Genomic DNA, 26254 nt, shown 5'->3' with positions numbered 1-26254 from the left:
TAACGGTTCATGGCCCAGCACACAAAAACGCCATTTTCTAAACCTATGACGCTTTTTCTCGGGATGCATTCCATTTACGATCACTGAGTCATACAGCGCCCGTAACCATGGCTGGTTGAATTACCCACCCCTGCAACGATGTTTTTCTTCACCTTACAACTCCTAAAATAGTTCTCATTGTAGATCTTTGGTCCAGTTGGTGATTACGTTGCCTTTGATTTCTTAACAATCTCGAAATCCTCGTTCTTGGCTTATTGCAATAACACCTAGAATGTTCCAATTTTGTCAAGCCACTTGCTGATGTCGAAAAGTGCAAATTGTGCATTTAACTCTCGTAGTGATTCCATTTCCCAGTGTCCATGGGCCACAAACGGGTATGACTCAATAACTTTGTCTGTCACACATGTTCTTTGTTCATGCAGAAGAATATGTTTCATGATAAGAAGAAGCAAAGATAATTTTGACAGCACTTCTGCTTTCACGCTGAGAGATAAACAAAAATGTACTTCCTTGGAAGAAAAATTAGTTGTTGACATGAACTAACATTATACAGATGTTCCTGAATCTTTTATGTATGATTATTTGCAGGGCACGTGTTGCAAAAAGATATTCAAATATTCATCGTTTATGTAAGTGACTTGCCGAGTTCACCATAATTCATGCAAATTAAATTCAAAAGCATTGGAGTCTGCGACTCAAATGCGTATTCATGGTGAGTTGTTACAAGTTACGCCAAGAGACGGAGTTCTTGCTGCCATAAAACCACTATATACTACCATAACAATAAAGTGTGACAGTTCACATGAAAAAGTGCTTTCTTTCTGATCCATTACAACTTTATCGAAAACTAGAATGTTAATAATTAACGCTAGCTATCTCACATTTACGGTGAATAGTTCAGATATAAAAACTCCTCTCCAAGGTCTTATTTCAATGTTTGTCGGTTTTGAGCTGACGAAAGTCTCCTTGTTTTATATATATATATATATATATATATATATATATATATATATATATATATATATATATATATATATATATAATATTGTGTAAATATACATAATATATATACAGTAGATATATTTATAGATGTGTGTGTACGTATGTATGTATGTATGTATGTATGTATATATATATATATATATATATATATATATATATATATATATATATATATATATAGAGGTAATTTGTCAATCATAAACTTGTCCAGAATAAATTGCTATTAGGTTTTCTTACGTTGAATAATATTCTAGATTTATTATTCTTGACAACGCCAATTGTTTATGAGTGGGTTCTGATTTTTTTCCCTGTGCTGTGGTCTTTAAAGTAATTGCAGTTATATGGTGAAATTTTATGGGAAAAATTTTATGGCCTTATTCATTTTTAATCCCACTTAAATTACTTGTCAAGTGTCAATAGAAATAAATATAAGGGTTTTCTTAGTAACCCATTTAAACGGTCTGAAGTAAACAAAGATTGTTGTGAAAGAAGAGAGGCCATATATCTTTAAAATGTATAAATTACACGCTTACTCTCATCCTACAGTCGCTTAACTGGATTTTCTTAAGCATACGGCGCATATTTCCGCACTGCTTTCTAGGAAAAGTCCGACGTAGATATTTGATTATATGGAAACAGTTAATTGCAGAGCAGTTGTGCCCACCATTGTAGAGGAAATTTCCATTCGAAAGTGGAAAAACACACTAAAACGTAAGGAAGCCTGATCGCGTCCCGTACTGCATTTCCCAGTTTTAGAGGCACGGTAAACAATAAATTAAGGCTTTCATAAGCGGCCTTGAATAAGCAGACGAGGATGATGCAAGACGGAATATTATGCGACGCACACACGAACGCACGAAGAGATATCGTCTGCAGCAGCAGCCACTGGCCCTGGCAGCGCCATCAAGTCGCCTTGATGAACCATTATAACTTTGACCGTGTATTGTGACTAGACCTGCAAGCAACCGTCTGCTGTCCCTATCACCTTTTCCTCTTGCCCTTCTCCTCATCCCCACCATCCGGCCTCACCATCGTTATATAAATCTACCATCGATCACAATCTCCTTGTTGTGCACACGCAAACAAACTTTGTGTTATAATTCCCCCAGATACACACGAGGGAGACACAAACACGCTGATAAAAACGGCGTGGGAAAAGTTTACCGTCGTGTTATTAGCGTAAACCAGCAGACTTAGACTGTGCAGGTTGCAACAGTAAAAGAAACTTCAGAAGCAGCAGCAGCAGCAGCAGCAGTAACGTGAGATCAGCTGTTGGGCAATAACAAGAGAAGAGCAACTGAGAGGGAAAGAAAGAGGGAAAGCGAGAGGGAGAGAGAGAGAAAGAGAGAGAAGCAGGCGCACCAATACCATGTACAACGTCTCTCGAGGTACTCCAAGCAGAATCATAAACAGAACCAGAAGAGGTAAGAGATAGACGCAAATGGCGTTTCAGAGGCCATCATTTTTTAGCGTAGAAAATGTCGGAGTTTGCGTAAGAGAGGGGGAGAGAAGGCCGAGAGTTGCTTTCCCTCCGTAGTGGCGTTTTTAACTTGCGTTACCAAACGAGTGGGAAAGAAAGGAGGGAAAGTGAGACCTGTGTGACATATGAGAAATAAATAAAACATATTGCAACGAAATTGAGGCCAATCACGTCTCTTTTCTGCCCCCCAGATATAAACCACCTAAACCAGAAACTCGAGACGTTCGATCAGATTCGGGAATTAACTAGGAAGAGTAGCAATAGCGTAGATAGCGAAGAGGGAGACCACCACCACCACCACCACCAGCAAGCACAAGACCACCACCATCAGGAGGCGACGATGACGTAAGTAATGTGTGCAACAGAGTTTATGTTTACCCCCTTTTTTCGTTGGTGGTTCCTCCAGGGGGTTAACCTTGGGACTCCACGGGTTCGGGTTTCACTTGTCTGGTCGTTTTATTTCCTGGTTCGCGCCCTTCCCTAACTTGAATTATCGTTAGGTTAGGCTACGTCAAGGTTAATATACGGATAGGCTAGACTAGCTTGCGTTGTAGGTGGTTATATGTAGCCTAACCTACATCTAGGCAGGTTAGAATTCAGAAACGTAGCCTAGGTTAGGCTGTAGTGAAGTAGGCAGTTGTTCCTTACCCGAACCTAGGCAAAGTGGGAAAATTTTACAAGCTGACCATAAAGAGTTAGCCTGAGAATTGAAAAGTGGTTTCTATGGTAGCTTTTAATGTGTTTAGAACTATTTTTTACCTTTATTCTGCCAAAAATGCTTTGTTAGTTTATCTTATAGGCTAGCCTATATCTAGCAGTTTTGGGGACTTTCATCATGAAATCATGATATTTGGTTGGAGGAAAATGAAAGTGTAATGGAATGTAGTAATAGTTATCACATAGACACAACCAAACCACAAATCATAAGAATGAAATAGAAGGCTGAAGCCTAACCTAGCCTAGGAAGCCTACCCCAACTGACCTAGAAACATAAAAAATATGGAAGTGGTATATGCAAAGATACAAACCCCCTTTCAACGAGATTAGTGTTACATAATACCTCTACCATTATTTGCCAAATTTCAAAGGGAGAATGAGAAAACAGACTAAATATAACAAAAGTAACTGATAAAATCATTTGAAATTTCAAACACCATAAAAAGAAATCACATTTTGGTGCTATTTCCAGTCATCAACTACATGTAAAATTACACGAGCCTGTATTAAACTCCATAATAGAACCAAACACAACATGCATTCTTCTAGTTAAGCTACAGGAAACACAAAAGATCAACCTATCATCATCATCATCAAAATAGAAACTTTATATTAGTATTTTCACAACATTGAGTTCTTATTTCTTGCCAAAAAAATATAGATTAGCGCTAGAACCGTACAGGAACATGGTTAAACAGAGAACAAAGAGGCCTGGAAAAAATCTGATCCAACAAATTCAACTGTATTGTAAAATTCCACAGTTTTCACATTAGACTGAATTGCTCAGGCATATTAAAAAGTGCTCCATCTTGAGTATGGTGCCACGTGTAAACAAACTGGTATAATTTCTGCATCCTTTGTATATCTGTAATAATATATTTGCAATGAATATCGCATAGAAGGAAAGATGTTTCAATTACTGAGGTAGCAACAAAAATCAGTACAAAAATGTCAAAATTATATACCAGCAAGGTGATCAGGTACACGTAACTTTAGTAGATCTTAAGGGAAATGTCACCTTAACCATAGCATTGTAGGATTAATCAAGATTCTAATTAAAGAACTTTACATAACCAAAGCTGGTGGCCTAACTTAATTTGGCCTAGCCCAAGCCGAGTTTATTTTAGATGAGGCCAAGCTTGTAAATAAAGTCTCAGCACCCTAGAGTGGTTTTTCAAGTTGTAATTCAGTTGGATGTGCTTTTATATGTCAGTCTTATTCATAAATAGGCCACCTTCTGTCAGTCTTGCAATAGGACAGTGCTGTAACATTAACCATTTCCAAATGCAGTATTTTTATGATACTGTTTCTTCACCATTTGATATGTATGGTCTTATCTAAACATCTTATAAAGCTTCTCTGAATCAGCTTGTAGTTGGTATATTAGCGTTAAGGTTTTTTTATGTGATTGTTTTATTTCTTCTGATATTTCAACTAGCCTTGTGGCAGTCATCTGCTTAGAGTTATGAAAGTGAGTTACCTTAATTAAAATGCAAATATAGCAGATAGGTGGGTTACAGTTAATGGGTGGAATAATGTGCTGAATTTAACGAAATGTTGATGCAGATGTCTCTGGTCACGAAGGCATTGCAAACTCCTTAGCCCAGTTGATGGGGATAGCTGGTGTATCTTCCAGTGGTATGACAGCCCTCTAAGAAGTGATGATGTTTGGTGGCATTTCCACCTCTCATTCTCTTCCTCTTTCAACATTGTAAAAGCAACGAAATATCTTCTTACAATTATGAGAAATATAAAAAACCAACTAATGCCAAACAGCAACAAGAGAGAGTGGAAGAGAAGAGAGAAATATACCAACCAGCCCCATCAACTACATATGATTGCAACACTTTCAGGGACTGGATGCAACATCATTAAATATCTCGGAGAAATTGAGTATACGCCGAACCTACTGAATATTGTGTGTGCCAATTCAGTCAGTGTAAGGGAAGAGGTAAATGACATTATTACAGTATGTATATGGCAATCACTAAGTAGGTGCATGTCCCTGGGTCCCCCCCCCCATTTTTTCAGCCGCAGAGTATTTGTACTGCAAAGGACTAAGAAGGTGATGCAAGTCTTCATATATTTAATGATTAAAATTAATTCCATGTTGGTGAGGAATTTCCTATAAGTATATAGTGTATTAACCATTACTGTTATAACTATAACCAGATAAAGTGTAAATATGTTTATTGAGCATTTCAAACAATTTTTACTATGTACCAAAGTGAAAAAGTTGTATTCATATTGCATACTTATGCAATGAAAAATGTTTTTTCAAACATTTTCATGATTCAACCAATAATATGATTCCTTTTATATCTAGTGCAGTCGTAACAGTATTCTTTTATGTAGGGGCTGCCAAAGACAAATTACCCCCCATTCCAATACCACCACCAGATACGGTAGGACAACCTACGTTTGATTAGGAATCACACCTGTATTATATTCTTGAAAATTTATGGTGCCTGAAGTTAGATTATATGTGTGGGGTGGCAGTTACAGATATGTAGGGTGCAGTATTCCAAGTTTTAGTGAGATACTTTCTGTATTTCGTCCTACAATTTATGGCACTTTTGGTCAGGTTAGGTGGCTTCTTCCCTGCTAGGTTAATTGGCACCCCAGAATAGATTAAGAAGTATCTTGTTATGTCACAGCTATTTACAGCACTCTAGGTCAGATTAGGTCGGGATGTCCAAGGAAGAGGTTTCTCACACACACACACACACACACACACACACACACACACACACACACACACACACCAAGGCCAAATAAGACCCAGCACCCTGTAATTCCTCTTGCCACATCACCATCCATTAAATGCTGTGTATATTTTTGGGGGAAGTTTAAATAAACAAACTGTTCAACTGGATCAAAAGCTAAAGTTTAAGGAAGACTTTATTTACAGCATGCATTGCCTTAGTCTATAACTGGGAATGTGTGTGTGTGTGTGTGTGTTGCTTCAGTCAGCTGAGAAAAGTAGTTATATAATAACAAAGTTGTGATGTTGAGGAAGGAATTGTGGTCTTAGGACCATTGCCCCCATTCCCCTAAAGGTGACCTGTTAACATTTTTCTGCCATATGGTACTTTTTAAATTTGACAGGAGCAATTAGTAGAGGTTTGTGGTTTGGCCAGGGCTGTTATCCCATTACTCTCCAAGTAGTTGCGACATTAATACAGTACTAATTCCAGGAGCATTTCTATATGCTAACCTAATATTATTTTGGGAGGAGGTGTTCCTTAATTTGGAAGTTTTGCTGAGGGTTTATAACCTCATTGTATTTTACAACTTAATGACTGACTGGCTGAATATGATGTTGGTTAAGCTTGAATGTGTGAGCTCAGCACTTTTTCAGATATTCTTGCAGAAGTGGCTGTAGATGCTTGAAGTTTATTTAGCCTATGCTATTTACGTTTGGAACTTAATCTTTATTTGTAGGAGAGAGAGAGAGAGAGAGAGAGACTTATATTCATAGTGCATTGAAGTTATTAAATTGAAGATGTAGGGTCAAAGCTGCTTAGTACTCTCTCTCTCTCTCTCTCTCTCTCTCTCTCTCTCTCTCTCTCTCTCTCTCTCTCTCTCTCTCTCTCTCTCTCTCTCTCTCTCTCTCTCTCTCTCTCTCATATCTTATCAGTATTTATTTTCAAGAGTATTTTGTTTGTCGTGATTACGGTGTTGATAGCACTTCACCTGTTTCTACATATGTACCTGTGTGGTTTGTTTTATTTTTGTAGCTGGTTATCAGGTGACTGTATATTATGGATTATTGAAATGTAAATACAGCACAGTATGTTGTGGCCTGTATGCAACTTTAATTGTTTGTTAGTTTTTTTATTATTTTCTAATCCAAAGATTTTACTGTGACCTAAGACATATATTTCTCATCAACCAGCTACCCTAAGTGGGCTGCTTGAAACAAAGCAAGGTATTTTTTTTTTTATTAAAATTTTTGCATAACCCATTGATGAAAGCCAATCCTTCTGAGAGCAGCTAAGCCATCTGGTAATTTCTGTTTATTAGCTACTCTAATCAAATGAAGGCATTACTCTTAATCATCCAAACATTTTATTACTTCACTTTTAAACAAACAAATTCATATACAGTAGTTAAGATTTCTTGCCAAGTTATTGCATTTTACCATAAATATTTTTAACAGTAGAGGTGTGACATGGAGTGACTTGTTGTTATGGGTAAAAGAAAGAAAAGTAATTTCTCTCTCTCTCTCTCTCTCTCTCTCTCTCTCTCTCTCTCTCTCTCTCTCTCTCTCTCTCTCTCTCTCTCTCTCTCTCTCTCTCTCTCTCTCTCTCTCCCTGCATGACTGTTTCATCTAACTGATGTTCAAAGACTTCTACATTGCATTACCGAATCCTTTACATTATCAGTATACAGTACAGTAGTAATACTTTAAAAATAGTGCAAGTAAAGTGGTTTTTTCCAGCGCAGTTTACATTTCAACAGTTTTAACATCTCTTGCAGTGTTATCTAATCCTAATCAAAGAGATATACTGTACCTCGTTTTATAGACTCAAGTGTTTTATGTGAGCAAAAGACATTTCAGTTGAAAAATCATATTCAAATGATAATCCTGCATTTCACTGAAAATCAAGTGGGGAAATTTAAATAAGGTTGATTTGCCTGCACAGTTGTGAAATTTATGGTAGCTTTCCATTAATTTTTAATTGGTAAGTGGTAGTGATGTGCAAAACTATGGTCACCATGAATTCAGCAATATTTTCCTTTTTAACGTTTATTTGCTGCAAATTTTTAATTGAATTGTAATTTTTGTATGGTAGATAATAATGCACTAATTATACATTTCTGTAAAGATAAAAGGTAAATAGCATAAAAATATTTTCTATTTGCATTGCCTTTTAGAAGTTGTTAATGGCATGAATTATAAAAAAGATAAGACAATTTATGATAAAATTCTTAAAAGTTAAGAAAGTTCAATGGAATCATGTATTGAGCTCTAAAAGTAGTTTTTACAAGGTGTCTTTGGTTTATTTTCCCTTCAATTTTTTTTTTACCAACACTGACTGGTACAGTCAGTGCTGTACTGTAGTAACAGTACTGTATGCATACATATATATTTATATTTTTTTCCACATGGAATCAGTAGCTTCCAATTTCCACATTTCATGAACAAATGAATGCACATGAATCAGTTATCAACTGTTTGTATAATTTTTGTAAAATGAATGTTTATAGTGCTGTGCAATCTAGTTTTTGTAATTACATTAGTGTATTATTATAGATGCACAGTACTGTAAGCAGATCACTGTGTCACGTATTTCTCATAGCGCTCACCAAAAAGATTTGTTATTAAAAGAAAGGTGAATATTGAAGCAATTTATGAGACAGAAAGTGATTTAGCTGGAGCCAAAGAAGGTATGTTGGCAAAGAACTTTTAGTACCATATACAGGGCCCAGTGCAATGCACACTTTCAGTGGTATGCCATATGGCAGCAGTAATTTTTGTGGCTGATGTTTCTATGGTCCTTCCCTTTTTGACCGCACCCTCACTTGTCAGCCATTAGATTTACTTTTTGTGAGAATATATGAATTGCATCATAAGAATCATGCTGAATATCTAAAGTGATCCAACAAAAAAATTCATTGTGGGGGCGATAGTATACAATATATCATTTTGGTTACTTTACAGCCAGTGGGAGACAAAACAGTATGTGAAATATGGGCTTGTTTAGAAACATTAACATTGACTTAAACATTTATTTTCACATTTTCATTAAATGTCGATTGATTACAGTTACGATGCTAGAGCATATTTTGCAAAGCGAATATTTTTGTGGTGTTTGGTCTTTTTATGTTGTAGATCTTACCAATGATAAAATCTCAGTGAATAAATATTGCACTGTATTTTGCAATTTTTTATTTGTTACAGACAAAGCAGTTTCAGAACTTTCCATCTTTTATTTTTTTCCAAATAGTTCACCGCGACCAGTATTTCAGACAGTAAATAATAAAGGCTGTCGATCTACAAATGGCAAGGGCCCATCCCCTGAAACCATCTCGCCTCAACATGAAGAGCTTATCAAATTCTTCAATGAATGTAAGTACCTTATCTTAATTGATAAAGAAGCTGAGTAGGGCTTCTTGTTATGGAAAATGAAACAGACATGACTGTGTTTTCTGTATGGGTTATCCTCACCTATTCTGGTATGTCACGATCCCATAAAGATACAGTATCCAAGTCTGTGTTCGGTTGTAAGTTACCCTTAATTTAAGGGTATCTTGCCATATTCTCTGATGGTTTACTTAACTTTGTCTTGATTTTACATAGTATATATTTTTTCCTTCCTTCTGTTGGACATGAGATCTTTGAACCTCTTTCATTCCTACAATTGGAATTGCTCTCTTTTGAAAGGCAGGTCTTTTGTCATCTATTGAGTATGATTGAGTTTTTTTTTTTTTCGTTAGTCTCATTTGTTTAATTCTTAACTTTCTCTAGCTTTTGCTCTAAAAACTGAAAAGAAAATTTTTGTAGTTGTGTTGCAGGAAGCAGAGTCCTTTACAATAACCTTAGAACATAAATAATAACCTTCTCTGTGCATCATAAATGCTTCTTTTGTAAGTCAAGGGAAAGTAGTATTCACAGACTTGAAGGGCTTGTAAGTTCCTTTCATCTCTTTTTTTATTATTATTAAATCAGATAATTAGGAAACTCTTGATGAATGAGAGAGGTTTGGCCGTGTGTTGTACAGTATTACAAAATTTGCCATGAAGTGTTATGTCAGAGACCACAGTTCATATTGTATATAGCTTAGAGTTGAAATTATTGACAGAATCAAGTAGCCCATTGATGTATTCCGTTTATCTGTGATGGAAGGGTTGGCAGCCCTTCTGTAGTACATGGTTTGTCACATTACAAACATTCTTGTCAGTTGCCAAGAATTTGCTCCTGCCCATTTAGCATACGTCAGCAGAGTAGCTATCACCACGGATCTGAACGGAGACTTCCTTGTATGATAAGCCAGCCTCTCATACATAAAAAGACAGTTCTTTGATTTCATTACAAGGATTTAGAGCACTGCAAGGTTAGATTATCATTATTTTTATTGCAAATTAGTTTTATCTACAGTCTGCTACATATGGCTCACTGTTTCTCTTAATTTTTAGTGTAATAGTACCATGGAAACTTTTTTCCTGATACATAAGGCTCATTGGAAGTATTAACCTGAGATTTTCTGAGTTTTTCTTGCCTTGATTCACTGTGGATTTATTGGGCATAGCTGGTTTTGTTTGGTGGACTCTTGCGTGTCCATTATTTTCAGTTTTTCTGTAAATATACATGGATTAGATCAGTAAGCAGTCTGAAAGTTTTATGTTCATTTTCATACTTTCAATATAAGGAACTCTGTACAAATGTGATTTCTAAATGTTGTTTGTTGTCCGTAACAAATTGGTATTTTCAACGCAGTATCTAATGTTTTTTAATACAGTTCTGTGAGGTTTTGGGTATTATTTGTTTTAGTCATTGAATTGCATTATGCCGTCACATTGAAGTTAGTTACAGATTTAACATGTGACTCAAGTGTGTGTTTTTCTTAAATACCCAGATAATCAATACAGGAAAAATTATTTTTTGCACATTTAACAAAACTTTTATGAAAATTGTCTTTCTTTTGCAGCATGGGGTCGCGTTGTAAAAGAAGTAGAAATGAGCAGACAAAGTGGACATGATTCAAGAGGTATGTGATTGTGTCAAGGTGTAGGTTTGTGTTTTATAATGCAACTTATCATTCTTTATTCTTCCAATTTTCTTCAAAATAAGGAAGATATTACATGATGTTAACGTAGTGTATAATCGTGATTTATTCAAATCCAGTTACAAGCAAAGTAAGACATTAAATTAAAATTGAAACACTTGAAAAGTTTATATTAATGAAGAATTAAGTATTTGGTTAAATACACTAGTGAATGAGTGTTACCATTTTAGTGATCATAAAATTACAGTCTTACAAAAGATCATTTTTCTTGTCCGAATAATATAAAAAAAAATTCTGTACAGAACAACTTTGTAAAACAAGGAAGCACTCCAGAAAATTTTTAAAAATTACCAAGACAACATTCAGTGACACAGTAAATATTTAATAAACAATGCAGAGATCTACATAGGAAGTCTATGACAACAGTGGAATAACACGAACTGTCATCATAATGCACAACATCTTCCTAGCACTTTCACTTTATACTATATACTATTGCAAACAATAGCATAAGCTGTCCTGACTATAATGTGATGTGCATGGACTTTATACTGTATGTGTGCAGAATATAGAAGTTACTTTTGACTTTTCAGATTACTTCAGCAAAAATTTATAGATAACCAGCACAATGGGGAAGTATTTTTTATGTCAAAATTCACATTCTATGAGTTGAAGATTTCCATATTTTCCAGGAGGTGGAATTGCCTATTACCAGGAGAAACACGTTCATCCTGCTCTACAGGGTAAGTTTGGCTATTAAGAACAGTCAATACTTAACGTTTGTATTTTGACCATAATCTAGACGATGCTGCTTTGGGAACATTAAGGTTTTTTTGATCCTAGGGATTTTAAGCTTTATGGTTTAAAGTTACTGGTAAAGCCCTGAGCATATCAGTAACAAATACTGTATGCTCTGAAAATGAGTCTGAGGTTAGTGATTGAGCTAAATGTTAAGATATCCAAGGGTCTGATATGTCCTAAACATTCATCATATTGTTATCTCTGTGTAACTTATTCATGTAATAAAAGAGAAAATTGATAGTAAGACCAAAATTAGTTACTGTATACATCAAACATGGAGTATTTGTAACAACAAAGGTTTTCCTCTCTGTTTGCAGATTTCAAGCCATTCGACTTAGATGCATGGTGGGGGAAGAGACTGTACCAAAAACTAACCCAGTCTTAATAAAACAAAAGTATTTCTGTACATGTATTTAGACAACTTGTAATGTACAAGTTTTTGTATGGCTCTATGTAAGTGTATACAGTACATATGTTTAGGAAACATGTTGTTAAGTACAATTTATTTTTATTGGAATCTCTAAGGGAAACCCTCTTTTCAGATATCCTGAAGACATATTGAATATATACAGTATATATAGTAATTTGGATGGTAACCTCCTTTTTTTACGGCAAGCACCCTCCCTCCCCTGAAAGAAATAATAAGCATTTTGCTGTATCATGTGTTTTATTGTTCCTCAGTGTAAGCCTGTTTAATTCTATTAGTTCTATTAATGATCTCTTTTGTCAAACTATAGTTTTGCTTCTGCTTAATTTGTTGCTGCTGCTGCAAGGTTTCAGTTTATGTTACAACTGAGACCACAGAGACTCTCAAAGGGGTTACCTGAAGTGTTTGTGCTTGGTGAGACGGGGGAAACTGGAGCAGGACACCTATGTGAGAAATAAGTAGGGGGAAATAATGTGAAGGTGAATGCCTGAAGTTACTGCAGCTGCAACTGATGGGTCACAGCTTGGTAGCAATGGTACAGTCATTAGTGTCATCAAGATGCACAAAAAGCAGAACTCTCCTTTGGGTTCATTGCTTACTGTAAGGCAAATTTTTATAACGTGCTCGGGTTTCTTTTGGGACCTCGAGACAAAAAGGACAAAAGAGCTAAGAGAAAATATAACTAAATAGATGAGAATTGTTAAATATATATATGTACAATAAGAGTTGTGTCGTAGATATATCCAGCAAATGATGTCATTTTGCTATAACGATGTAAAATACAGATAGTGACAGGTGTATTTGAAGGATGTGTGGTAAAAGTTGTTTGTCATTTACTATTTATCATGATATTGGAGAAAGGTGAAAAGTGGACCTTTTGGTTGCCATATGTAGATAACAGTGTTAACAGCAGAGTTTGAGGACCCAAGTGTAGGATGTATTAAGAGATGGAATGGAGAGGAAAGGAGGGAAAATCAATGTAAGCAAAACTATGCTTATGGTGACTGAAAATGAAAAAAAGTTAGTTAATGAAGTAACCACATGGGTGTCATGGGAAAGGCAGGAGCTTGAACTCTATCTTATGTACTGGATATAACTAATGTTCAGGATTACAAAATAAGCATGAAGTACAGTACAAGATTTTTGGAAAGTGGAGAACCTTCCATGTGATAGAATGGCAAGTCTTGAAAGTAAAAAATTTGTAGTACCTCGTAGACCATGGACTGTTAAGCAGAAGTTGAAAGGGCAGGAAGAAGAGTAGCTAGAGCACACATGAAATGGGAGGGAGAATTAAGCTAATGGTGAATACTAATGACCCATTGGTAAAGAAAGCAAAGATATGACTTGCATAATCCCTGGAATTAACACAACAGAAACATAAGTACTGACAAGGAAAACAAATTTGAAAAGATGTTATTACAAAATCTTAACTTTCATAGGCAGAGAACAGTGGGAAGGAAAGGGAAATGTTTTGGTGTCTGGGGAAATTAGACATCTCAGGATACACAAGTAACAGGAAGACCTGTAGAAATGCCAAGAACATCATAGGAACATGAGGAGGATGAACACCTAGACCTGATTGTAGTTTGGGCAGATGGAGCACAGGAGAGTGGAGAAAACTCATTTCACATCTAACCCCATAAAGGAAAAAGTCAAAGTACAATATAAACATTTATGAAGACATGGGCAGGACATTTTGACAATGATGCCCACTTTATCTCATCCTTTTCTATAACACTAAGCAATTAAGTAATTTTTGTGTAAGTTAATTATTCATCCTCAGTAGTTTTTGAGAAAACATCATGTTCTCTCATCCCCACTAAGCTCCATATATTCATTAGGCCAATAGCTTCCCAGCGAAGTTCCCCACCACCTCTTTGAAGTCAGATTTCCACTAGAATGCGAGGGATTTTAGGTAGAAACCAATTTCACACAGGAATGAATGTACATGCATATTTTTGTTATCTAAGACTGACATGCTTAGACGGCCAAGTGAACTCCCACTGTATCAGCTGAATTGGTTAAACCTATAAATCATAGCATCCCTGACGTTTTTGGAGTTTGCAATTCAGGTCTTTGATGAAGGAACTGGTTTCCACAACGGAGAGAATGAATATAACAAGCAGAAATTCACAGCTTTGGATAAGTTGAAAATTTAATAGGAATTACAAATTTCACAATCAGGTGTGATCGAGTTATCCTTTTTTTGCCATGTCCCAAGAAGGTCTTGTTTTCATCAGTAAATTCCCTTTCAGGTGACTGAGTGTAAGCCTTCATATAGTAAAATTATTATGAACCCTTCTAGCCTTTATTGTTATTGCTAATTCATTGCAACGTTTTAGTTGCGAACAATGTCTGTTGTTAAGAGAGAATTTAATTTTAAAAGTAGCCTACATATATTAAGTTAGTAGAGTTTTCCATTAAAATAGGCTTCATTGTTTCCTATGTTTTTTAATCTAGTATAAGAACATGGGATTCCAGAAGATATCTTGCTTTCCCGTACAGTTATCATTACAGCAATCTTTTCTTTTTTTAGACATTTCTTTCTTATCATAAAGTATTACTCTATATAATATTTAAGATCTTGAGTTCCCCCTTCACGCGATGCGGTCCTACTACCTAGTTCAGGTCCAAAGAATCCAATACTTGAGCTCCAGTAAAGAACCTATTGCTCTCACTTTATTAATACTTCGAATATTTTTAATAAACTAATCCCAGAGTTCATTCATTTATTACCAGTTCGATTTTTGTTATCATAATTTTGATTTTTAATTGACTATCTTATAATTATTTGAGTTATTTCTAGTGTTATAATTCGACACCCATCATTGCAGAGAGAGACAACTATAAAAGTCCACGAGTAAAATTAGTAGTGTATCCCATTATAATCGGTTTTATCGTTTTCTATGAATTCAAAACAAATATAAGAAAATGGGATTTCGAAAGATATCTGGGTTCCTCGTTCAGCCATCGTTAGAGAATTTTTTTTTCAGACGTTTCTTTTCTTCATAAAGCACTTGGCAAGCAATAGTCTATATACCATTTAAGGTATCGAGTTGACCCTTCACACTTTACGGTCCTGTTACCCAGTTCAGGTCCAAATAATCTAATACTCGATCTCCCAATAAAGATTCTACCGTTCTCTTATTAACACTTAGGATACTTGTAAATTGATCCCAGAGTGTACTCATTTATTACCAGCTCTATTTTCGTTATCGCAATTCTGATTTTTAATTGGCTATCATTTGTGTTACCTCCTGTATTATAATTCGACACCCATCATTTACTGAACAGCCATGGAATTGGAGCAATACGAGGTCAGTTGCGACCAATGTCAAGGTTCCATCAGGTAGACAACGCTGTCACACGTTTTGATAAATATACTACTTGAATCAATTGAAAGCTGACCACTGTGAACTATTATTATAAGTCTTTGAACTTCTAATCCTTTCTTGGCACTATTGTAACTAATTATTTATTTGTTTTAATTTACATAGTAAATTTATAGAATATCTCTACAGTTCCTCACCCATTTAGTGCTCCCTATCTTTTTTTCAGCATCCATACTTCCTGAAAGAGTTAGTTCTCCACTTCTTCCATTCTTCCATAATGTTTGGCTGATAAAATATTATCTTCAAATGAAATAAAAGACAAGAGTTCAGATCTAATTCATTTTATTGAACACTAGAATTTATCAAAGACTGTAAAATGGATTATTTTGAATGTACATATTTTTGGTTTGATATAAGAAGAGGCTGGAAAGTAGAAAAAGTTTTGTTACAGCTCTACTTCAGATTCTGAAAAGAAATTTTAAGTCTAGGTAAATATCCTCTTCGAGTGGAGAAGTCATTACTGATCACAGGGTGTCCTGACTCTAAGGTCTGGGCCTGTCGCCACACTGGACCTAAGAAGAAGAAAAACACGAATGAAGATCGTTCTAAATGTTTCGACAGACTAAATTTCTACAGAGATGAATGTCATTTTTGAAACCAGTAACACCATCATGCGAACTATGTATATAGTACGAGAGGCAGACAAACAGACAAGGGTGTGGCTATAGGGTGTAACAGATGGGGGCTTGGCTATATGTCCCCCGAAATTTTGGTAAGACACAATTAGATTATGAAAAATATGTTTAAAGAAAATTTTTAAAAAAGGATACAAATTTACAATCCAAAGGCTACAGAGTTACATGTTATGCAATTACAAACAACTGAAAAACTATAATAATGTTCCAGCTACAATAATGGCTATGCTCACACTCACAAACAAAGAGGAAAACTTACATTGACAGCCCAGTCGCAGGCCTGCACCTTGTCGTTCCACAGGAGTCCGGGCGAGCAGGAGACTGACCAAGCAATGCCCTCCATGCCACACTCGCAGAACTTGGAACAGTCCTCTGGATGAGAGAAGTAAACGGGAAAGTCACCTTGAGGAACAGGGCAACCCTTAGAGACCTCACTGGGACATGCGACCAGTGTATTAGAGTAGGCGCCCTTTGAGCATGCGCACAAGGTAACAGAAAGAATTACAGCTAGTACGAAGGCCTTCATCTGCAAAAAGAAAAAAAAAGGAGAAAGCACATCCATGAGAAAGTAATCGAAAATATATGTGAATAAACAGCCTAACTCGAACTTAGATAGAAGTAAACGATATTCCCTAGTTCATGAGGAAATAATGGTAGCTTCTGTACAGCAACCTTATTTTAGCTGTTGATGCTAACGTTTAAGAAAAGCTGACAGACATAGTTAACGTGCAGATTTGTTCAGATGTTTCATGAATGGAAATTTCAATGATTTTCCATAAAAGTTTTCAGGTCCCCTGCGACAGCAGGAGTTTTTTTTTTTTTACCACGATCATATTCTGATTGTCAAATCACCGTAGCTCACCTTCTACAACAGTTAAAACAGCTGTGTACTGTACGATGATCTGTTCGTGAGTACGGAGTCTCAAGTATACACTCTCACTAACGAATTCCCTATTTATACCTTTACTTAGGTCCCAGTTATTGAGGGGGAAGGGTATGTCCTCCTGGGACGAGCTAAAGCCTTTAATCGCTCGTTTGAATGATATGCTCGCCTGATAAAGAAATGAAACGTAATATTTTTTTTCTTCAGAATGTAAATATCATTGCAACTATCAGATCAAAAAGTTTTTCAATGACGCGAGAACTGAATTTGATCCTATGAGATAACGAAATGCAATAACACTATAAAACTGTGACACTGAATTAGCTAAGGATTGCGGGGGTGAGCAGAATTTGATGTTTAGCCCAGTTCAAGACAATACACAATAACAAGAAATCTTCATACCCATGGTGGATACAAATCTAAATACATGTTTCAAAGAATGAAGAATCTTATGCAACAAAATGAAATGAAGGTACTGGAGTAATACATTTCGATTTGTTATCCCGTTTTGAAGGCAGAATGAAACACATTTTATATTAAGACGATAAAGAATGATGAAGGAAAGAATAATGGAATCCTTTATAATTCATGTTTTCTTTTCAAGCTAAATTCTTCAATTACTCTTTTACTATTATTCTTCTGGAAACTAGGACCCTTTGTTTTCAATACAGATTGTTATATCTTCAACAATTCCTTTTTTTTGTTGTTGTTGTTGTTTAAAATGAAAAGGGAAAAAGATTTATTTGTCCGAAATAATGAAGTGAAATATCACTTCATCAAAGTTTAATTTAGTTCATTCCGTCTCTGGAATGACCAACAGAGATCATGTCGCACTATAATGAGTGCTATTCTCCGGGGAACAATCATAAATACTCCACTTAGTGTAGTTTTTATCATATATGAGAGTTAGCCACCCAAATATTATCAGAATTTTGCGTAGATTTTTGTTTAGGCAAGAAAAACACTAATTTCCAAGGTGTTCGCAACTCTCGAGGAATGAATGAGGCTTTATTTTTCAAATCTGATTTTTCTAACACTCGCGTTGCTCAGAAATTTAAATAAATCTATTCCTGTTTTCACTCATTCACTGGAATTCAAAGAAGTCTTTTGCAAATGAGTGTAATAATCCCCATAACACTTCTTCATACTAACGATTTTCAGAAACCTGGATTTCGTCACATCGTCATACCTTGGTTCTGTATGTGTTCCAGATTTATCAGATTAAAGGCTTTAGTTGTTCGGAAATACCTGAAATGGTCTTATCCACGTGACTACGTTCCCTTATCTTCCATTGCTCTAACTTTTCTTTGGTCCTTGGCTCTGACGTCACCTTTGAACCCATACAATGGTTGCGTCATTATTTTTCTTGGTAATCATGATGTCATAACACCCATACGGCCATATCGCTTGGCATGGAATATTGTATGGGTATATATACACTTGGATATGGGAAATGAATCGTCAGTTGTAAATTGATTCGCCATTGGCAACGATTGTCTCGCCGACTAGTGACTCCCAGTTGACAGGAAGGTTTGTAAACAAATTTGCGTTTATTTTTTAGTCATTTCTCTATGTAAATCGGCATTGCAAGCAGTTGCAGAATACACAAAACTATATATAAAGATCTTTCTCCTTTTAATGAATCTCCCATCTTCCAGATGAGGACCCCATTCGTGGCTGTCATCGCGTTGCTCACTTTGTGCACATGCTCCAAGGTTGCGTATGCTGATCCACTTGTCGCATGTCCTGGCGAAGTCTCTAAGGGCTGTCCCTATCCCCAGGGGCTATTCCCTGTTTATTTCTCTCATCCAAATGACTGCTCGAAATTCTGTGAGTGTGGCAGGGAGGCCATTGCTTGGGAAGTCTCTTGTATCCCTGGCCTACTCTGGAACGAAGATGAGCACGCCTGCGACTGGGCTGCCAGTGTGAGTCTCTCTCTCTCTCTCTCTCTCTCTCTCTCTCTCTCTCTCTCTCTCTCTCTCTCTCTCTCTCTCTCTCTCTCTCTCTCTCTCTCATCTTTTTTGAACAATATTTTTAAACTTATGTCACAGGGGTCTCTAGAGAAATATTATTTCCATCTTCAGTGGACTATTACTGACTCTCTTTATTTACTTTACAGGTTGATTGTGGCGACAGACCAAGACCATGATTAATTCGAGTTCAAATCTTTGTAACGGCTCACTTTAAGGAGTGCTGGATTTCGTGAGAAGAACATGAGATACCCTGACATCCAATTGCCATCAAAAGCTTTATTCATTGTAAAGACTTTCGTTGTCAAGAGAGGTTGTCCTTCTCTATTGTATGTATTCACATGTAGTTTACAAAGTAATATCTTCCTGTTCTTTAATAATGTTGGTATGCATGCAAACCTTGTTCCCAATAAATGTGTCAGAATTTAGTGAGGTTTATATTATTAGTCTCATTCCTTTTATAGGGAATTTAGTTCGATACTTCATGCCTAACTCCTTGATAATCTTTTCCAGTGGCCGAAACTAACCTTACTCATTTTCATAGGTATACTGAAATGAGTAAAAATGTGCCAGTTAAGGATGTAAAGAATTATGTTATGTACAATTATAACGTAGAAGTCAAGCGGAATATCTAACATGAGCGGTGACTGGTTTTGTGTAAGAGAATTTCTATTTAATGCATCTTTACTCTTGTGCGTATTTTTCAATGTATCTAATTCAATAATATGAAAACAACTGGAACTGTGTACTTTCGAAGTTCATTTTTTAACTTGAATTATACCTTTCCCTTTTCTATAATTTTTCTTTCTTGCCCAAAAATGTATCGTTTCATCTTTACGGACGGGTGATTTCTTCACGATGTTTCTTAATAAATTCGGTTAAGAGGTAAAATTTCACATAACTAACCTTATACAAACAGATCTTCCTATACAACTACCTGAAAAAGTCCGCATAACAAAACCGGACTGGGCGATAAAAGTATTTACATTTCTGTCTTATATGCATTAAGTACCAGAGAATCCATAAAACTAGTCTTATTAATATTGGCAATAATCTATCACACCAATGACATCGTTTGTTCAGTTCGGTGACCGATTTTGAGTGTATGACTAACGATTAAGACAGCGTTGAAATTTTATTTAGAATATGAGTCTATTAATTCGCAAAGAAACTGATTAGATGAACGTTCACAATACTGAGGCAATTATATAAAAAAGTATATAAAAATTATATAGAAAAATTAGTCTATTTCAAGAGGTCTCGCTATTTTTATCAATACTAAACTGAACATATGTGTCGGTATTAAGAATTTTTCATGAAGCACATGCGGCGATGAGTCATCAACTTACGATTCCAAACTGTATAAAAAATTCTTAATACCGATGTATATGTCCAGTTTGGTACTGATAAAAATGGCGAAACCTCTTGATAACGATAATCCAGAGGAATATAAATGGTTCATTTTTAATGTAATATAAGTGATAGGGGCTAAATTACTTGACAATACTAATCCAGGGGGATATAAGGACTGTTATGCATTTTCATTATAACATTGTACTGCGGAGAGCAACGTGGGCTTCTTAGTGTTTAGTGATGACATGGACTTTTGGTCTTAATCGCGGCCGGGTAATAAATTCGTTTTCCTAAGAACGAGAAAAATGTTTTGTTTTGGGTCAGGATGTGAGCAGACATGATCCTTTCAAACTCATCCTATGTTAAATATCGTCCCGCTACACCAAGATGTTAGGGAATGTAAAACAATGTCTATCATTAATGCTCAGCAAATGGAAAAGATTGCGTTCGTCATAAGTAAACGAAGATCCATGAACACACACACATACACACACACACACACACCACAAACTTCTTATCACATTTACTTTCGTCATTCGAAATCCCCTCCGCTTAACAAACAGGAAATAACTAGAGACATTAAAACTCAGTGTCTTTAAGAAGGGGATTAAGGAATCATAATCTGAGTTCTTTATGCAACTCGGGCTATCGATGCCAGTTAGAGTTAAAATGGAGTGTTGTTCCCGTAGAGTTTACTTCCTGGCCCTGTCGTCTTTGCTATATATCTGTTGCATTTAATATTTTATGAATCTGTAATCCCAGAGTATTTAAGACTGCTTATTCGTTATTATTATGATAAAATTGTACATTAACTTATAGGATTTAATATCATAATGATTTCACTAAAAGAATTGAGTCTGTTGGCTAGTACAAAATCCTTACCGCTAAGTTTATGCTTACGGATTTCAAAGCATGACAAATACCCATTCATATTTGATCCTTTGGTTTATCTTTATTCTAATTTTCAGTGTCTAAATATTTCGTGTAACCATTATAAAGTTCTTTGTTTGTAATAATGAATTAATATGGAATGAAATATTACTAACTTCTATGAAAATATTACACTTCCATAAAAAATACATTTTTCAGAACCAAATGTTGGCACAAAAATTAGAGATGACGCGGTTTCACATAAAAATATACATAACTGGTAGTGTTAATGGTCTTCCTTTCAGCGCTGAAGCAAATTAAATATTGCCCAGAAGTTCTTCACCGTCATCCTCAAATTATTATGCAAATAATTTACAGATGTATGTCTTTTTTCTGACTTTTCTTTAAATGACTTATATTTATACAAAAGCTAATGGTGTATGTCTCTGAATCCCAATATTCAAGATTAAAGTTTTTGACAGCATGTAATCCTTTTAACTGTTTTTCTGCGCTTAAAATTATTTCGATATCTTGTTGATGCTGAATGTTCTCTACTTTTTACTCTCATGTAATTACTCACCTGATGTTCCTTCTAAGATCTTCATGTTTGCATGCTTTAGGTTCATGGTAGGTAAAAAAAAATCTCGAGTAAAACTATCTGGTTCTGTGAAGTGGCATTAAGCGCATTGTTCACTCGAAAACAAGCATTCTATTAGGTTATGCTGACCATCTGAACTTCGTTCGCTCTGAATCTTATACTCCTCTCTTATTCAGAAGGTGTATCTATCAAGAATTTTCAAGATTCTGGAATGAAGCTGCCTGCCCCATCGGCCTCCACAAGATACATACCTCTCCAACAAAGACAAAAAATCAGAGGGATTAATATGTTAACTGCCCAACTTGCAACACACGCTGACTCAGAAGTTTACAGTCAAAGAGTAATCTTATAATCAGAGTGTGATCAGTGACATCATGCCTGACGGCATCACTGAAGATTGCCCTAATACTCGCCTGAAGTCAATAGCCTTTTGAAAACGCAGTCTGCAAATATGACTTCAACTATTAAGTTACCTTTCGCTGTGCTCTTTCTTTCATTTGTCACGAACATCGTTTGAAAGAAATGGAGAACTAAGGAAAAATGAAATTTCAAAGAACAAATTTTACTAACACGTTGTAAACATTTTCCTAAATTTATAAAGTGGCTCAACTCTAACACAGCAACAAAGCTTTCCGTAGTTGGATCAGGAGTTCTCTTCATCAAATAGACAAATGATTTGTGAATAAAAGACGATTTATTTCTAAAAGCCTTTCTACAGAAGAATCTTTAAAGAAAAATGCATCCCTCTCTCGTTACTAATAGAACAAGTCACACACACACACACACACACACACACACATATATATATATATATATATATATATATATATATATATATATATATATATATATATATATATATATATATATATATATATGCACTTTGTACCTTTAATAATAACAAGGATTATAATATATATTAAAAGTATATTAAACATGCAGGTTAAAATTCCCTGCTTACTGCCTCCTACTTCCTATTTTTTTTTTTACAGTTGGTAAATTAACAAATTGTTTTCTAGTTGTCCGTCTCTATAATTAAAATAAGGATTCTGATATATGTTACTGCCAGTGCAGCTACTTCTGCGTTTAATAATGATGATAATGATGTTACCTATGATAATAATGAGGTTTTTTAATAACATTCCTGGATATTGGAGTATTTTATTAATTCTTCTCATTATGCTTAATGCAAATTTACCCTTACCGAGACCGACGAACGTTGAATCAATAATACTAGATCTAGCATCATTTGATGCTTTTAGCATAATTTGAGGTCGGTTTCATTGCTTAACATAATATTTGGTATAACGACCCATTTAGCATAATTCTAGCATAATTTTGTGAAGTTTGGCATCAATCTAGAATAATTTAAAAATATATAACTGACTTATTTTGATAAAAAAGCATGTATTTAACAAATTAGGTTTATCAGTTTAATGTCGCACAAGAAAATCTGAAGACAGGTTTGATGTGTCCCCCACAATGCCTAAGCGTCACCAGTGTCTGTGTTTTATGGCGTAAGTGCAAGACAGCTCTGCGACGCGGAGGTCCGTCAACAAAGATATTTACCATAAACAGGGATACTAAGTTCATTTATAACAAGGAAAACTTTCAGTTGGTATTATGTACCTGTAGCCTACCCTATTAAATCATCGGTTTGAAGAAGGGTGAGTTTTTTATTTGTTTATTAATGCTTTTACGAAAATCAAATTTATTTTGTAACAGCTGTGTCTGTGATTTCCTGTTGATTTAATTTCCTGTTTTGTAAAAAACGATAACATTTTTTTTGATATCCAAATCCAATACCTTCCAGACACGTCTCTAATAGAAATGTCAAATGTTTATTAATGGCCGATTGTATTTTTATGTTATATATTTGTATTTACTGTGAGAGTAAAATAATATTAAGTTAGTATAAAATTAGCACAATTTTATCATCCCACTAGCATACTGTGATTTTGATAGATTTAGTGATAATTTCATATTCCATATAGAGTTTAGCGCCAAATGGCAAAGGAGATCTGGTAACAATGTTGTAAAGTTGACGGTTGACTCCAGTTTGGTAACTTTGGAGTTCGAGTATCGAGCGGTAATTGCGTGCTCCCGACTTCCGGTCGGACCATTGTTATTTATTTTTTTGGAGGACGGGGTTCATAGAGCTATGAAGTTGAAGTAATGCTAACATATTTGGTAGTTTGGTCTAAATTTCACAAGGTAAGTGGGTTGAGTTCGGGACGATTATCCTAGGCCTATTATTTTCGGTCGTGAACCTGTTAGACGTCAACTTCGGCCATTAGAAGTCTAGACCATCAGACATGGCCGAAGCTCCTTGGGACGCCATGTTTATTATTGGACTAACCCCTCGGTGGTCAAAGTATTATATACACCCAATTCGGCCGTTTGTCAGTTAGGATGTTACTGCCGAAACGATCAGGACCCAGTGGGATTATGGAATTCTGGCATTGCTTGAAAAACCCGACTTCAATTGTTCGTTATGGTTCCTTTGGTGTAGAGTGTAACTCACGTACCTTAGATTATTCCGGCTAATTTTAAGTGTGTTTTGATCATTTATTACGTTCGTTTCGGTAGCAAATCAGTAGGCCAGGCGGTATTATTTTAGAAGTTGCCAATACACACTATGAAATTGTAACTTACATTTTTGAAAAGAGCTCTTCATTCTCATTATTTTGAACCTCATAAACACTATTCGCAAATGACAAAAAAATTAGAAATTTTACGACTCATAAGGTAAGAATACCCCTCCCCTCCATAGCTAATACGGCAAAATTGTAACCAGTCAACACCCGTTGGTGAAGTTATATTGGTATTTTAAGGTTCTTTTAGTGCCCTATTATTTCATAGTCATTTTTGCATGAAAAACTCAAAATGGTTTTTCGTGCAAAAATGGCTGGCTGGAGTCTTATTGGCAACTTGTAAAATTTTACCGGCCAGGCATAGCTTTAAGTATACAGGACCATTTATATGCTGCAAGTAGCCTATGGACATGTGACTCAGGTTATGCTTTGCCCCCCCCTTCCCATCCTGGTAAGGTCCTGGCTTCCTAGGTCAGATTAGGTAAGGTGTGGTTAGGTTATGTTGCAACCCAATTAATTTTAAAGAACTGTGGGGTTGCTCCGCATCAGGCATTACCTTGGAAATTGACTTTTCCAACAGCACCCAATTTTGGTTGCTTATTGACAATTCACCTTAATTTTTTGTTGGTTAACTGTAATTAACATGAGAACTGATGTGTTTTTGCTTGCTGGCCATCCTGGAATGCTTTTGGTAAAAAGTGGTTTCCTTTACTGCCACCCGTTAAGTAACACGGCCTGCTAAGTTAGGTTAGGTTAGGTTACGTAACGTTAGTATAGTACCTTTTATAATGGGTTTCCTTAGCGAATCGCTTCTTGAACATATGGCTCCCTAATGACTTGCGCATGCGCGGAACCATTCCATAGCAACAACGTGGCAGTCCGCTTTTTCTCCCAACGATTTCTCCCACCCAAAACCCCTCGTTCCCAGTGGGTCCCCCAACCATGTTGGTTAGATGAGAGGTTAATAATAATTGACTGACAATAAGCAACACCACCACCTTCATTAGCAACAATAAAAGTATAGGAGAAATCAAGGTAATTTTTCGGAAGACTCCAGCCAGCCGTTTTTGCATGGAAAACCAAATTTTCTGATAGTTTTTTTGTTGTTTAGTTGTGCTCTTATGATGATATCTCGCGCAAATGTATAGTTTGCCCCCTTACTCTATATGTATGCAAAAGGAATGGGTAGTCTCCAGTACGGCGCAGCAAAACGGCGCTTCGCGCCTTATTTGCATTTTTTAAAGATTGTCGCAGGCACGTATATATGGCAAGCGGTAATATTGCGCTGCGCGCGCCCGCCACAGGGGTCACAGGACATTAGCAATTAGTCAATGCATTAAAAAATGACACTTCTAGACTAGATTTTGTTTCCTTACCTTACTACTCGGAGTCTGATGTTTCAGCAACACTACCAGGGTGAACGTAGAACACAATCCTTGCCACACTTGGGACACTTCACCTTCTTTGGAAGAGCGCTGTGATCTCGGAAAAATTGTACAGATTCGTCATTTTTCTTAAAAAACCGGCTAATAGTCTCATATTCAGTTACAGCACAACAGTCACAATTGGAAGCCATGACTACACTAACTTGGTTTTCAGTCTGAACCGGCTTTTTTCCAACGACATCCTTGGAAACACGAAAGAAAAGTACTGTATAAAAAATATCTGAATTCTGATTGGACGATTCAAAATTCAACTCCAGTAGGTCAGCACAGATAAGGAACAACTGAGGGGAACGCATGTGCAAACGGGTTGTCGTCGTAAAACACACCAACTGAAGTCCAGCAAATAGCAGGTGC

At 35.9% G+C, this 26254-nt stretch overlaps 2 protein-coding genes and 2 long non-coding RNA genes across 6 annotated transcripts in view; 3 read left to right on the top strand and 1 right to left on the bottom strand.

Annotated features, from left to right (window-relative positions):
- The first annotated feature begins 1845 nt into the window (after positions 1–1845).
- Positions 1846–12391, top strand: LOC136839158 (MAPK regulated corepressor interacting protein 2-like). The gene is made up of 6 exons (XM_067104836.1): positions 1846–2426; positions 2674–2827; positions 9154–9275; positions 10855–10914; positions 11625–11675; positions 12051–12391. Exons 1-6 carry the CDS (start codon positions 2372–2374, stop codon positions 12116–12118), a joined length of 510 nt encoding a protein of 169 aa, XP_066960937.1. The 5' UTR covers positions 1846–2371; the 3' UTR covers positions 12119–12391.
- A 3426-nt stretch (positions 12392–15817) lies between these two features.
- LOC136839157 (uncharacterized) lies at positions 15818–17182 on the bottom strand. The gene is made up of 3 exons (XR_010853228.1): positions 17050–17182; positions 16447–16713; positions 15818–16064 (listed from the first exon to the last, which is right to left on the bottom strand). It is a non-coding gene; the product is annotated as an uncharacterized lncRNA (long non-coding RNA).
- A 1291-nt stretch (positions 17183–18473) lies between these two features.
- LOC136839720 (uncharacterized) lies at positions 18474–19468 on the top strand. Its single transcript, XR_010853437.1, has 3 exons — positions 18474–18600; positions 18729–18995; positions 19190–19468. It is a non-coding gene; the product is annotated as an uncharacterized lncRNA (long non-coding RNA).
- A 4444-nt stretch (positions 19469–23912) lies between these two features.
- Positions 23913–26254, top strand: part of LOC136839155 (peritrophin-1-like) — a 34863-nt gene continuing 32521 nt past the window's right edge. For 2 of the 3 annotated variants that reach the window (XR_010853222.1, XM_067104835.1), the window contains exon 1: positions 23913–24075. Coding sequence is in view for 1 of the 3 variants with exons in the window: in XM_067104835.1 (XP_066960936.1) it covers positions 24037–24075 (39 nt within the window). In the remaining 2 variants the exon portion in view is untranslated. Of the gene's footprint in view, positions 24076–24396; positions 24415–26254 lie in introns of those variants that run through there. The other variant, XR_010853223.1, reaches the window with a different exon arrangement.

Source organism: Macrobrachium rosenbergii, chromosome 6 (assembly GCF_040412425.1).
Source record: "Macrobrachium rosenbergii isolate ZJJX-2024 chromosome 6, ASM4041242v1, whole genome shotgun sequence".
NCBI classification, from domain to species: domain Eukaryota; kingdom Metazoa; phylum Arthropoda; class Malacostraca; order Decapoda; family Palaemonidae; genus Macrobrachium; species Macrobrachium rosenbergii.
This window is presented reverse-complemented; position numbering and strand designations above follow the sequence as displayed.